General features: G+C 31.8%; 1 protein-coding gene across 4 annotated transcripts in view; it reads right to left on the bottom strand.

Annotated features, from left to right (window-relative positions):
- The window catches only part of LOC116767336 (ecdysone receptor), a 113,749-nt gene that overhangs the window by 54,298 nt on the left and 43,681 nt on the right, over positions 1–15,770 (bottom strand). For all 4 annotated transcript variants that reach the window (XM_032657610.2, XM_061527313.1, XM_061527314.1 and 1 more), the window contains one exon: positions 6,139–6,411. In XM_032657610.2, the coding sequence (XP_032513501.1) occupies positions 6,139–6,358 (220 nt within the window). In that variant the 5' untranslated portion in view covers positions 6,359–6,411. The remainder of the gene's footprint in view (positions 1–6,138; positions 6,412–15,770) is intronic.

Below are 15,770 nucleotides of genomic sequence, written 5' to 3'. Positions count from 1 at the left end.
TATATTTAGATTTATTGTAATTTCCTTATATATTATCTAGGACGGTTTTCCTCCTTGTCTTTTATAGGCAATAACAAGAAAACAAGCAGAAGCGACACCTTCATATTAAAAAAAAGATGTTTAAATAGTTGTTTTTTTTTTTAAGTGCAATTGAGTACATCACATAGTCATAGACAATGTAATGCATTTCAACACAAGGTCACACGCATACAGCCATCTAGGTATCTGTATTGTTCTGAATGCAAATCACAAAGATTTTTATTTCTTAAAGTTTTTATAATGCAAATTAACGCGGCTATCTCAAAGTATTGTTTACAAACAATACAGCGATCGCCAATAATAAACACTATTGCACAGATAACATATCTATGCATACTCTGTAAAAATTTTTTCGTTATCATACCGATATAAAGGTATGAAAGAAGAATAAATAAGGCATATATATAGTATCATTCAGTAAGAACTTAAAAAGAATATATTTTTAAGACAATTTAAAATTTGTTCGTCTAATAGGATTTTGAAATAAGAAAAAACCTTTTATTAAGATTTAGATAATAAAAACTCTTCGCTTTAAGATCGTTTGAGATAACATTAGTGACCTTCTTACAGGGGCCTAATCAGTACTAACGAGTCGGAGATTAGGAATTGTGCAGACCACAGCAAGAGCGGGGTTCACACGGGTTCAATCACACGATAAGACTGGCCTTGGCCCCTGCACCCACAGACAATGGCTTATGGAAAGTATTAGCTGGATACCATTCTACTTATTAATTTAAGTTTCTGAATTGTTTTGAATATTTGTCTTGCATTAGATACTTTATTGTTTGAATTATACTTACATATATTTCGATTTATCTCCTTTAGTTATTAGTTAAAGTCTTCTGGCGGGTTATTCGCAGTTCCCAAGCAATTGTAAAATTTGATCGCGGTTACAATCTGAATACGTCATTCAGAATGTGCGATCTCAACGAAGCAAGCAATAAAAATAAGGCGTCGATCAGAACGTTTCGTAATATACTATATACATATCTCCACATATATATGGTTTTCACTCGTGTTAAAAAAAAAGAAATCGTTCATGTGAACTATTCTTAAGATGTAGAAATATATTCTAGTGATATTGTAGATCTCTTTGATATAAAGAATTCTGTAATACATTATTTTGTTAAGTACCTCAAATGATCTAGCCAGTACTAGAAACGCCAAAATCTTTTTTTATGATAATGTTTGATATATGCATATTGTATATAAAGATTTAAACATTACGGCAATCGAGTCTTTATCTTTTTATAAGCATAGTAAATAACGTGTCCATTTCTGATATAAATATTTTAGTTGTAGAAGCGTGTGTAGTGTTGTCAAACACACACATCTAATAAAGAGTAAAAGAGCAGAAACTGCCAATTCAATTAGCTTTCGAAGTTTTGTTTGCACATAATCAAGATGAAGAATAAAATAAATATTTTTTTTTAATCCAAAAAATGTATCTATATTTTATTAATGAAAACCTATTTGTATATAAAACGAAAAATTGTGTAATAACTTTTTATCTATACACATAAACAAAAAAAAAACCCTTATCATTGTCTACATATAAAAACTATTTACTACATAAAAGTAACAGATAAAATAAAAAATACATAATATATATACAGTTCAATTGTATCATATTACAATATGCTTGTTACTATGTCGTTCACATGAATATCTCCTATCATACAATATTGACAATATATTGTGTATCGTTATTGTCCTTTACGTCAAATAAGTCAAAGTAATATATCTAAGCGATATCTCAACGTATATATGACGACAAATTGATCATGTATATTGCAAAAGTATGTAATGAATATACGGAAAATCATTTCTCTGATTCATTAAATAACCAGTCTATATTGAATATTTTATCACGCATAAATAAGTATAGTTTGGAAATTGAAATGATTGTAGCATAAAATATATCTGTATTTTTACGATTAAACATATATATTTTTTACAAAAGCTTTTTGAAACTAACAATTATAAAAAAAATGCAAACTATGACATTGACGTTGACAGTTATAAGAAAAGATATCGATATCGATATGAATATTTCGGAGTGTTTCAAATAATTCGATATAGCTATATAAAAATACAAATAACATTGGAAATATATACACGTAGACCTTTATTTTCCAGACTTACACTTATCCTATTTTATTGCTACGATCGTAATTCTTAATCGTAAATCATAATGACTTTTGGACTGTCATTCAAAATGTCACATGAGGAGACGTACGGAGCGGACATGCTGCTTTTTATTGTATGAGAATAAAAAACTTGATGTACATCTGGCAATCTCAGTATTGTATCAGACATACGTAGCTAAAAAACACGGCATTCTCCTTACAATTCTTAATTAAACAATTTCTCACATTAATATTTAATAAAATCGTTAAAACTTGTATGCATTAAACAAGATATGTATAAAATTCTCCGGAGTCTAGAATACCTTACTTCGGGCCTTTAAGCACAATCATAAAATGTTTTATACTCGTGCACCTCCCTTGTACCATAAAATACTTCAAGTTAAATATTTTATCGTATGCATTGTTAGATTATTGAAATTTGTTCGGTCTTAGTACGTTTAACACAAGTTTGCATTGCCACACTAAATACGAAGCGTTTTTCGTTTATCAATAATATATACCTATATATGATATACAAATGTATGAAAAACTTTAAACGCACCGTTTCTAGTTACCATCGAAACTTTTGGTACGAATATTGTTAAACGAGATCCCAGATTGTATTGGACGACCTGCATAAACTATTCAGGTATACCTTTTCATCAGACCGTAAATCTCGGTTTCGTTTGCAATAAAATCACAAAAATAACATTTCTACCAGAAAACACACATGTATCTGGCTCATACGTTTCAATATTTTGTTAAGTGCAGTTTAAAATATCAACACTTCGCTGCATTCACCCACGCCATCCGTATAGCGACTTTGAAAAAAACAATTTAGAATTCTTTGAATCAAATTAAATTACATTTATGTGACTTGTTAAAACTGTGTTTGTTTTGTCGTTGACTTAAGTAATCGGAGGCGGTAGAATAATGAGGTGTGTCCTAAATTAAGTTCGTACATGACAGGACCCAAATAAAATTTTAATATAATTCATATAAACACTCATCACATCAAACACTGAGGCTATATATATTTTAATCTGAGGACCTGTAGGGTAATGGGCATCAAGATAAAGACGATGTTTTATTTCATTACAGCATCATGAAATAAATCTTAACGAGATATTAATGAGAGCTAACCGCTTTTAGTGTAGCGGATATTTTGCAGACAAGTTACTTTAATTGGTTCTCGGAACTGTTTCATTATTTTTGGTGTTAAATGACCCCGCTTCGTATATAGCACATATCGTATGAGGTTTTAAATATATTGAAGTTAATAAGTTAGAAACATTTTGAAACTTAAACCTCTGTTGTAATAGTTAATGTGGTATCTGTCTTGTAACATTCCAATGCAAATCACTGTTAATATTTATAAACGGTTGCTACGCGACTCAGTTAATTATAGTTCAGAATATTTATTTAACATTTACATTTTACCGTGTAATTTAATACTCGAGGAGTGCTTGTTTTCTCAGAGTTGTTAGCATAGAGACGCGAAACACTAACTTCGCATGTATCAGCTAATTTAAGTATAACATTCAGTAATACAGCGTTATAGACAAAAAGACATACGTACCTACTACGTAGTCTTGGATATATATGATAAAATCTTCTAAAGTTGAAGATGCTATGTTGGGAAATGTACTCATAGGATGAGTAAAACCCAGATTTTATAATATTGAACTAATCAACCTTTCACAGGTTAATAGTGCATTATGATTTTAGACAAAAACTATAACACCCTGTTATCTCACGGAAAGTGAGTTCATTGCCCTCATTATCGGGTTTGGCACGATAGCCATACGGAAAAATCCTTTTAGCGCTGATAAAGCAAGCAGCCAATGTAAATTGAGACTGGCTTGCGAAATAAAAGTATCAAATACCGGGTCTCCGATTCACAGCCATTGTTTTTGTTAATGCGATATAAAGATTTGTCCTTGCTTGTAGTGTCATTCAGGTCGCGAGGTCGGGCGTTAAATATAATGTTTACATTAAATAATATATTTGAAATAAGATTTGTAAAAATGAAATACATAAAAAAAAATATCTATTTGTTAGTTAATAATGTAATTATGGTGTTTGTGCCTTGAAAACAGAAATTAAAGCTTCCTTCGCATCGAAGAGATGGAATGTCGAAAATGTCTATGGCTCAATGGGTCTTTGGAACGGAGAGCGAGCATTGTCGGTATCACAAAAGATTTTTTTTTTAATAACTCTATTAAGTTAAATGGAGTCGAGCCTTTCTAAGTATTCTTATAAATAGCGTACGGGAAAAATGTCTTCTGTATTTATTTTGTCAATAAGACACGTCACAAAACGTAAATTTGTTTTTAAATGATAATATTTGTATTGATTTAAAGTTTAATGACCCGATGTTAGCCAAATAAATTACAGAACCGACGGCAAGTCACACATTTGTTCATTCTAGTAAATATTCAGATATAAAAATTATACAAAATTTTAGGATAAACTTAATCACTATAATATGAAATGAATAAAATATAAAAGAAATGGAATAAAATAAGCAAATCCAACGATAAGCGGCAACTTATTAAACGAAAAATAACAAAGTATCGGACGAAAACCTACAGCATTAAAGACTGTATAGCGTGACTGAATGCAGTAAATTTAACGCCTGCAATATTATAGAAGCTAAAAAATTTATGAAAAATAAAATTACATTTATCTAATTTAAAATTATTAAAGGCAATAAAATTAGTGTTGGAACATGAAAAAAGAGAAAATGTAATCCATTACATGCAGCATTTTTTTGTGCGCTTAAGTTTTTAATAATTATCGTGTCAAAGTTACGGCAAAATTGAGTTCATTATACAATTCAGTGATTTCAAATGTTTTTATATAACAAGCCACGTTTGCCGCTATTTTGATCTTGACTTGAAATATGATCTAGGTACGTGTTTGTTAACAGTATGTGGGCCAGTCGATTTCACACAGTAATAATGCAATCACGGTAGAACTTTATTCACTTGCGGTCGAATAATATATAAACCCAAATTAATAGATAACTTTTCGCATAGTTTTGCTTTGTCTAATCTAAAGCGGCACATCAGGGAAGTGATTCGTTGCTATATACAGATATGTATATATAGTATATACAACATCACCTAGTTTTCGTTTTCCAATACGAAATCGAATATTTGAACGCGTGGGTATTAATAGATCAGCCGCGTGATCATTTCGATTAATGGATTTTGTGCAAAGGTCAACGACCACTTTAACATATTATTTTGTAATTACTATTGTTTCCATATTTATAATTGGTCTGTTCATTTATATGTAGTTTTCGGAGGACATGCATTTTATATGTAATCGGGTTTTGTTATTTATTTTATTTTTTTATTTATAGAATGCGTACAATTTGAATTTTTTTGTTGGTATTCAGATGATTTTGCAGGATTTTTCGACGACAATTTAACTTTTACTGATTACAATTTGCGTTTAACAAATATTATTATTCTTTTTTCAAATAATATTCCCAAATCAAAATGTAAAAAAATAAATAATCGATAATTATGATGTGATTCAGAAGTATTTTTGGTATTTTAATCTCACCAAAAACGGTTGCCTCATTATGGTATAATCGTTTTCCTCCCACATCTTAAGTCGCGTTGGCTTCAAAAGAAATTTAATAATCATTTGATTTATTTCGGTGATCACTCGTCCGCTCAAAATCAGAGCTTTAGGTGTTACTCAATAACGGAGAGTTATTAATTTTTTTAACGTTTTTTTTTTTTACATAGATTAATGTCTCTATCTTGTTTATATTATTGATTTTGAAATTCTTATATATGATATAATTAAATCGTTATTTAAATATGTTTTATTGGTAAAAAACACTTCTATCAACACAAGGAAAGCTTGGCAATTTGGACAGCAATAAAGTCAATCCGACGCGTCGTAAAAGTACGGAGATGATGTATTACATAATAGTAAATGTATATCTTACCTATTTTTCCGTTAGGACTGTAAGGTCCGTAGCTGCCTGAAGATAGTGGCGAGGAGTAGCCATTAGGTTGAGGTTGTCCGGCGGCCGGCGAGGGAGAGCCTCCGCCCGCCATCCAGTCACGCACGTGGCCGTTGTGGCCGTTATGGCTGACTCCAGGCTCCGCCTTCACCAAGCTCTGGCTGGGAATCCCCCGATACGCCACCTCGTGTTTCAGATCCATGCTGCTGTTACCGCATGCTGCTGCGCCGCCCTCGCCGCCCGCGCTCCACACTTCTATAACACACGACATCACAAATAAATTGCTGCTTCTATTTAATATTGGCACTTTATTAATTTTTTTAACGTTTTACAATGTAATGTGTACATTTTCCTAAGAATCTATACGTCAACTTTCACTTTTACTGTCTGGATTTCTATATAACAGCTGGAGATAAAAGTAATATTTGTATTTTTGATCGACGACATTTTATTGGTTTATTCATGATGTTTCCTGCGACGTGGAGCATGAATAACAGATTTCTTGTCTCGTCAATTCAGCCTTATCCTTGTTGTATTCGACGCGGTTACTCGAGCTATGAAACGTACTGTCGATTTAAACGGAATTTTAATAGACTTAGAACAGCAGCGAGACGACAAAATATTAAAAATAGATAAAATCAACAAATACTATAGTCATATTTTGAAGGAAATACATTTTGTTTTCTTTTCTTTGCATAAATATATTATTTGTTTAGATACACAAAATTGTATTCATCGTTTTATTTTAATTCTACATTTACTTACATTTGGTAATGTTTTATAGATACGTTCGGAAGTTTTTAAATTTCTCTTTATATAGAATAGATGTCACTAAGAAATAGCCAGGCACAATCTAATTACCTGCAAGTACGAGGTCCTTTGTAAAGCATAGTGTCCTAGGATTACTGAGATTCTAACTTGTCGCTTTATTAAACGATTTAAAGTCTGAATTAAAAGAAACTCGTTAAAAATATGAATTTATGCAATGTAATGAAACTTCCACAGAATTAAGAAAACTAATAACAAGTTTAATACGTTTTTGTATGTTGAACATTTTTATCAAGCAGCCGTTATTTTATGAATAATGTTTATAAAAGATCAAAAGTTTTGATGTCATTTCTCTCTAACGTCCACGCCAAGTTATTCTGTGAGGTTACAAACTATTTAATATTCTACATGTGACAAATATAAGATATAATGCTTAAGTAATCACAGAAAGTGCAATGTTGAATTTAACTTTTATAGCCTTGGGCCGTTTAACGTAAAATTAACAATATATTGTCATGAAGCGAGCTACTTGCTTTGTACATAGCCATTATCTGTTAATCATTTGAACGAGTTTCAACTTTTTCGATTCGTCAGACATCAGGTTTTTAACGTATATACGTACATCAAACTGTTCATTTTCAGTTGACAATGACGTATTAGGCTGCAACTAGCACCGCTGTAACAGGACTCCAACAAACTTAACGTTTAAATTCCTTTCGTAATTTAAAATTATGTATTATTAAATGCATTTGGTTACTGAATATAGCTACAATGTCTCTAAAATTAAAAGCGGTTGAATGACTTTAATTCCTATTCGAATTACAAAACTCATAAGCCATGTACATTGTAAATGCACAAAAGTCGCTTTTTGCAAATCTAACCATTTGTAAAACCTCGATATCGGTGACGTATTTCACCTCAACGTATTTAATATTAATTGAAATGCAAACAGTGCGTATCTCGTATATTGGGACGTTCAGTAGTTTTTACTTTAAGGAATTCAAACAAAGGAATTAGATTAAATAAACTAAGTTGCGCAAAAATACAAAAACAAAAAACCGTACTTGCAAATAACTCATTCATTGCAAAATTATTGCTGCAACTTCACTCCACAATTGTTTTATATTAAATATTCATAAGATTATAATAAAGATGTCAGTAGCGATAACACAACCAAAAATAATTTTATTGCCATTATAATTTGTAATGACTTGCATATGCATTCACTAGGTTCATTTGTATTGTTTTATGTGCAACGATAAACTGTTGCTTTAAATATTTTACGAGGATTCATAAAATACAAGCGCAATACACGCGAATTTCAGTGCAACGTGCCTTGAAACGTAATAGCATATTACCGTTCTATGAAATGTCAAGATTTATATTGAATTAAATCAAAACCACACTAGATGGTTCACCCATAAACCATCAAGGTTCAACATGGTAAGTTAAGACGAAACAATTAATACGATGTGTCTGAAAAGTTTTAAATTTTAGATTATTACTTAAAATGGCCAAATTCTATTGAATGTTTTACTCGATGGGTATACAGCGAACGCATCATGTACGCTAGACGTTGCACAACCGGCGCCGGCGCAGAGAAAGCGCGTGACGTCACGACCTCGACACGCTCACCTACTTCGCCCGCTACAACCCACTTCAATACCGGCCCAATGTCAAGCTTTCTCTTGACTAGCGACTATTCCGATTCTATAAGACTTAATGCTGATCTAGACTGAGCTAATCTTGTTATAAAGTCTAGCAAGTTAGATTAGCTAACTTGCAGACAAGTCTCAGTTAAGCAACTCAACCAATTCTGAACTAAGTATGCTCTTTTCTTTTTAAATTTAAAGTAAAATTTATAATATTCTTACAGAATATATTTTGTATTTCAAGTAGTGTTCCAAGATTGTTTTAGTTACGTTGTTCGTATAAGCAGTCTTTGTCATTGCACCACACACATTGTTACATCGACGTTCTCGTCTCCTCGCATCGAAACTTGGGTCCAAACGGAGGATGTGCTTTTACGAGCAGCGATAAACTTTTATGGCTCATTACGATAACGTTAGTGTAAAATACGCCGAGGGCAATCGAAAGAACACAAGCACGTCGTTTTGCGAGCTTCGCATTTCTTTGTGTTTTTAACAGATCTTAATTTAAACTAACATCAAATGAGTTTATGACTTGAAATAGAGTTCATAAAAAGTACTTCTTTGGTGAGTTATTGTTTAAAAAATTCCACTGCATAGCAACGGTATTCAACGAAATGATGTAGTGGTACAGCCAGCGTGGCGCGCCATAACACTTGAAATAACGCAAGAACATCATTTATATGCAGAGCTAGTATTGTGTTTTCTGACATTAGTTTTCGCCGACGCGGAAATAGATTTTACGAGTGGCGCGACCCCAGTTCCAGTGCCGTGATATATTCGTCGAGGCCATTGAAGCTTATTTCGTCAATGATAGATTATCATGAAAATGTCGTGTAATGAAATATTTAGAAGGAATCAGCTGAGCTATCCAGAAAGCTGTGGTAAACCGACACAAAGTTGTGTCATATCCATGTTGTCTAATAATTAATTTCTATCAAGTTTAATCAGAAGTGACCGAGTTATGGGCGGTTATGTTGACAGTCATAGTTAGTGCATCACATACTTAATATTCTTAATGAATTATTGAAACCGTAGCTCGTATTTCGACCTCGACTACGGACGAATTGTTATCATTCCCACGGGATGCAAGTCTCGTGATAATTAAACGATTTCCATATTTTATTGCGGCATTATAATCATTATATTATTTATGTAACTGTTTTGTTCGTTACACATTTAATAATAAATCATACATTTATGACGTGAAAAAGAATCAACTTGAATTTCTTTTTTATAAAAAATGAGTAAAGTTTCGTTGCTTTTAATATAACACGTTTAATCCCAAGAGAAATTCGAGGATCAAAATGGTTGAAGTTCAAGCGTCGTTTTTATTTCATTGTCTCTGGCATTCATATGAAAGTTAGCTCAAATTGTAAATAAAATGTTATGGAATGACTTGAACCAGTGAAACGTCCAGAGAACGTTAGTAACGTCAGCTAGGTATACGCTAGACGTCGATAACTATCAATATATTGGTGACATCCGCTCAGGAGTGCTTTAATAATGCGATTCCTAGACTCGGTTGGAATATAAAATCCTTGAAAATTCCCACTAGACGACGGTCCATGTGTTTACTGCATCTTATGCTCCGGATAGACTATCGAGAAAGGAGATGAAATGATAGGGGGATTCAGCGAAGAAATCACGTCTCCCTTTTATCGGTCCATGCGCTCCAAAATCATCCGCCATATTTCTCGTATCTTAAAGCTGTATAAACAAACAAAATCCAAACTGAAACGTGATTTCATTATTCCGTTTAAGGTCATCGTATATGTTTTGAAGCGTGAGATTAATATGACATAAACATCACATTCATTACAAAACATTTGTCATAAAGATTCGACATTTTGAGCCGAGGTTGTTACACATCTGACCCATACAGTTTGATTGTCGAAGTTACCGAAATGGGAGTCGTTAATCATAAAGTCTTAAAAAGCAACTCGCCTGACACGAAGTCAATTGATTGCGAAAGATCTCACATAAGAAGTGACACGTTTAAAAACTGATCATATCAATGTCACGAATTAAAAGAAACTATGCCTCGAACTATTGGTTTAGTAACAATTCCTTAAAAGTTCAACATCTAGTGCTACGAGATTCGTCATATAAGTTTAAAGAAAAATTCAAACAGAATAATATTATAAATTCATGTAATAATATGAAAATAAAACAATTCAAGCGAGATGAAAGTCGTAAGAACTTTGTAGTTTCAATGTCAGAAATTCTTGTATTACTTGAACAGTGAAGCGTAACTTTCACAGCATGCATAATAGTTTTATTATTATTTCATGTTCTATGTTTGTTTGTACGAGCGTGCATAATATAGTTCCATTGTCGTACATTCCAATATAATCCTATTCACATTTTATCGAAAACAAATTGCTGAACGATAAACGTAAAAATATAAAACGGTTAAGTTACGCCAAATAATAAAAAGACTCAATTTGTTGTTCAAATCAAAACAGTACAATGATTTGGTTGCAAGATACCAAGCAGTGGGCGTTATATGCACGTTCCATTAAAAAATCTCATAAAAATAATGAGTAAAGGATTACTCACACACTAAATCTGCAGTTGCCGTTAATTGCAGCAGCATATCTTGATGGTGTCCTTTGTATCTTTTATAGGGATCGTAAATTACCGCCTACTCCGAGGTGCATTTGTTATGTAGAAATTTAATTACTGATCCAACATAGTACATTGTGGCCCACGCTGATGTGGCGGCTTAAGATAGTAGAAATATATCACTCACGGCGAATAACAATGTTGAAATCGAAAATACAGAAATTATATTGTTATGAAGAAAATATTTACCTGTTGTTCTTTAATAGACGGAGCGAAGTTGATTACGGAGGAAGTTGTTCGAGACGAAAATTATATTCTATATGGCGAAATGAATGGAAAATTAAAAAATATATATAATTTTTTTGCGGCTGCTCTAGTTGTTTTGTTCGGGAAACAAAACTATCGTCAATTTAAAAAAAAAACTTCACAATACGTGTTGGCTCACGAGCGCTCCGCGATTCGGAATTTAGTATTCACTAGCTCACTCGTTTTTGACTTCACGTCATCTTTACGACTTGAATTTTGCATACGAATCTGCAATATCCAACACCAGTGCATTCCCTTATCTGGCTGATGTACTCTATTATTACGAAATGTTGAAGCGGGGAGCAAATTTTCCGCACCGTGTGACTTAACTAGCACAATTCTAATTTAAAAAGCAACTTGTATATACACGTACCTGTTCATATCGATCATGTAGATTTTACATACAGCACATATACAAGATGATCATTAGATTAGACTTTCGGTTGAGTTTATAAATAATTTCAGGTATAAGACAAAATAATATCAACGTCGATAAACAACTCTATATATATCCGTGGCATTGTAAATTTTCATAACAAACAAAGCGAGACAACAAATATAAAATCAGGCTCTTTACAATTTAAATTTTTGAATTGAATCATAAAATAATTCTGTCGCTTAAGGCAAAATTCATAGCTTTTATTGTAAGGAAGTTGTAGCGATATCTACTCAACGTATTTGAGTATTAAAGCAAATAGAACGATAAAGCAATAAATATTAAAGGAACAAAGGAAAAGTAATATTATTACTGGAATATAAAATGGACTCGTGTCTTCAGTGGAAGGTGCATATCATGTATCATTATGTATTGTAGTCGTAAAGATGTTTTACCTTTATTGTGATTTGTGTTAATAGATTTGAGTGTATTTTATGTTATAGTACTTGTCAAATCGTCTTTGGAAATTCATTGTTTATATTAAATGATTGAAAAATATATATAACGATGTTTACAACTATGTAACTCAAACAATAAATTTTTTAAATAAATACTTGTATATTATATATTTTTCAGTCGCAACTTATAATTTTTTGTGTTTTAAAAGACACTTCTTTTATTGCAAGAATTCCTAAATTTAAATAATCCTGTAAGTTTTTTGTAACCGATACTCTCAGGCTAATTTTGAATCGAGAATCTGATAAGGACCCAAAATAAACGAAAAACAGAAGACTTCAATTAATGCAATCTGGGAAATAAATGAATGATATTTGAGATGCTCTTAGTACCTAATAAATTCATTATTCATCTTAAAGATATCTAAGCGTGTGGTATGTTGTATTGGTGAATTAAAACAAGTTGTCAGTAACGAAAGCAATCAATTTATTTATCAAGTAAATATATCAATTGAATAGATCGATTTTCATTACAATATTGCCATAATATACGTTATTTCTAGTAAAAACGTTTGTTACTGTCTCATTTAAGCAACGTTTCTTAAGATCGCGTTCATAATCATTGGCATGAAACGTTCATAAACACGTATAGGTATAGTGTTTGTTTGCGAGGCCCCGGCTGGCGGTGAGGAGTGTTGTGTCTGGAGTTGGACTATCGATCCGACGCCCTCATTCGGCTCGGCTGCGCCTACAAGGGTATAAGACAGCACGAAGCGGCTATGCAGGTTAGTCGGGCATTAATCAAACGTTTAAAATATTTGGTATAACACTAAAAGTAGAACTGAAACCACAACATAATTGACGTTTTTTATTCCATTGATAAAATATTGACGTTCCCTGCAAAGTGTGTACTTCATTGTTCGAAACTGAATATGATTAAATTTTATGTCCTATATGCTGATGAATAAATAAATTGTACGTAATAATAAACTTGAGCGCTTTATATTTCATACAAAGGGTTTCCGTCTTTGTCTGTTAGACGGTTATAAACCGTTTGTTAAATTTTCTATCAAACCTGATATGGTTACCGAATTAGCACTACCTAAAATAGAGGTTTGTTACGTTTCATTCTTTGAAATTATATACTCAACCATTCGGTATATTTTTCATAAAACATTGTTTTAACAGACATATTTTTAAAGAGCTTTATTTAAACTTGAAATTAACTTCATAGCATCTTTCTGAATTCCTGTTATTTTTGTTACTGAAGAAAATTGGCTTTGTGTAAAGCGTGAGAAAGTACCGGCGCTGTTTCGATTCACTCTACCAGTTTAAATTTATTCCTCGTTTCTTATATTCTGTTTGAGTGCAAAGGTCGTAACTAGCTGGCTAGTCGGTCCGCTTTAAAAGAAGCCCTATCCGTTGGTAAACTAATACGCGGTTGCTATTTGTAGGGTTATAATTTCCAGACACCGTTATAACGTTGTGCATAAAATATTGAACTGCGATCGAACACTTATGATAACATTGGAGTTATGTTAAAGATATAAATAGTTCAGATAAATATCTTCATTGAAAAAAAAATTTACGCTACGTTCAAATCTGTAAAGAATCGTTAAAAATAATTGATAAAAATAGAAAAATATATAAAACATTATAATTAAATTGTCCCAAAATATGAATGAATGTCATGAAATTTAATGTTATGTATGTTAATAACACTAACATATATAATATAATTTACGTGTCATTTGTATGTATCAATAATTGAAGAAGCTCCGAAGCATGTGAAATAAACCTAACAAGCAAAATGTACTAAACTGCTAGTACAGAAGGAAAAACGGTAGATTATAACCAGTTTAATACCTCATCGAATTGTGAGAAAGTATTTTAACGAGCGGTAAATATATTCTAAATAAAACTGCCAACTATTAAATAATGGAATATCATAAAAACTAGTCAACAATGTATTTTATATACAATTTTACTGACAAATAACATTGTAGTTTAATGTAATTTCAGCTTTCAAGCTAGGAGTTTTATTTTTAGTATGGCATCATTTCTAATATTGTATTAATGATTTTTAATAATTATATTTTTAGTCACTGTATATAGTAAGGATCAAAATCTGCGTAGTGTTAGTATTGTCTTCAACCCCTGTAGATGACAAATGTATTAAAAATAGTTTAAATTTTAACAGCAATGCTAAGGTTACAAATATATTTTAAATAAGAATCGCTGTCATATAAACAAAATATACATTTTATACCTCAATTCCTTTGTAAATGGTTCTTGTATTGTATTGAATAACATATATAATTATGAAATTTGGATAGTAAAGAAGTGTGTGAAGAGCATGACACGTTTACAGAATGGGGCTGACCTACCCGTGACCTTTGACCCAGCCTGTAACCTACATCCGAGCTACAATCGATATACGCTGGGCTGGGACGAATTGCTGTAACATTACATAATATACATACCGGGATGAACCTCACAAAAATGTTGGGGGATCACGTCTGTAGGTGTACAGAGGTGACCCATCCATGACCTACGACCTTACGAACCGAGACGTAGGTCATTGTCTATACATATTCTATTACATATAAACGATGACGACGACGAAATCTAAAGTAACAATAAAAGAAAAATTTAACAAAGATTATTTGTCTTAAAACTCTCATTAAGTTATTTTAAGTATAAATATAGATTCAACTATCAGATGAGACTGAGTAATTGTATGTAGTGGGATAACTTTATTGTTATTAATAACAACCATATCCAGAAGCATTATAATTAAAGGATATTTTCATATTCACGCCATGAACTGCACTTACTCCACTTTGATCGAACACGAACGAAAACGAAGCTGATATTATCGTACTTATTTATTGAATTTAATAGCTATGATAATACAAAAGGCGTTTAACGTGTCAAAATAAATAATAACTACCAAGGGAAAACGAAAACCACTAAAAGTGAAATGAATGCTATTTTTAGCTGTCAACATTTTTTATTTTACAAAAATTATATTTACGGAGCGTCGCGTCGCTGGAGAAAATGAGCTTTGTATTTCTAAAGGATAATAAGTCGTTGAATAACAAAAATATAATGATATAATTTCAGGTTTAGCTTAAGAAATTTTCGATTCCTTCGATCGTATCTTAAATATTTCCAGCATTAAAATTTTTCTCAATTTCTTATATCACGAAAACCTCTAAATCCGTTGGGAGTAAAATTTGATGAACTTATCTTTAAGTCGGTTTTTTTTTTCATTGTTATGTCACATCGACAGTATCAAATACTTTATTCCCAGAAAAATCCTAAAGGGTAGTACAGTGTAGTAATGATTATGATTGTATATAATTCAGATTACTGTTTTTTCTTTGTTTAATCCTATGATATAAATAACTCTTTTATAATTTTAAATAAGGTCGACATCAAAGGAGCTATTTCGCCTTACTCCCGGGAAATTGTTCAGTGCCTTGATAC

Source organism: Danaus plexippus (assembly GCF_018135715.1).
Source record: "Danaus plexippus chromosome 9 unlocalized genomic scaffold, MEX_DaPlex mxdp_24, whole genome shotgun sequence".
In the NCBI taxonomy this organism is placed as follows: Eukaryota; Metazoa; Arthropoda; class Insecta; order Lepidoptera; family Nymphalidae; genus Danaus; species Danaus plexippus.
The sequence above is the reverse complement of the archived record's forward strand: the minus strand, read 5'-3'. Positions and strand labels throughout refer to the sequence as shown.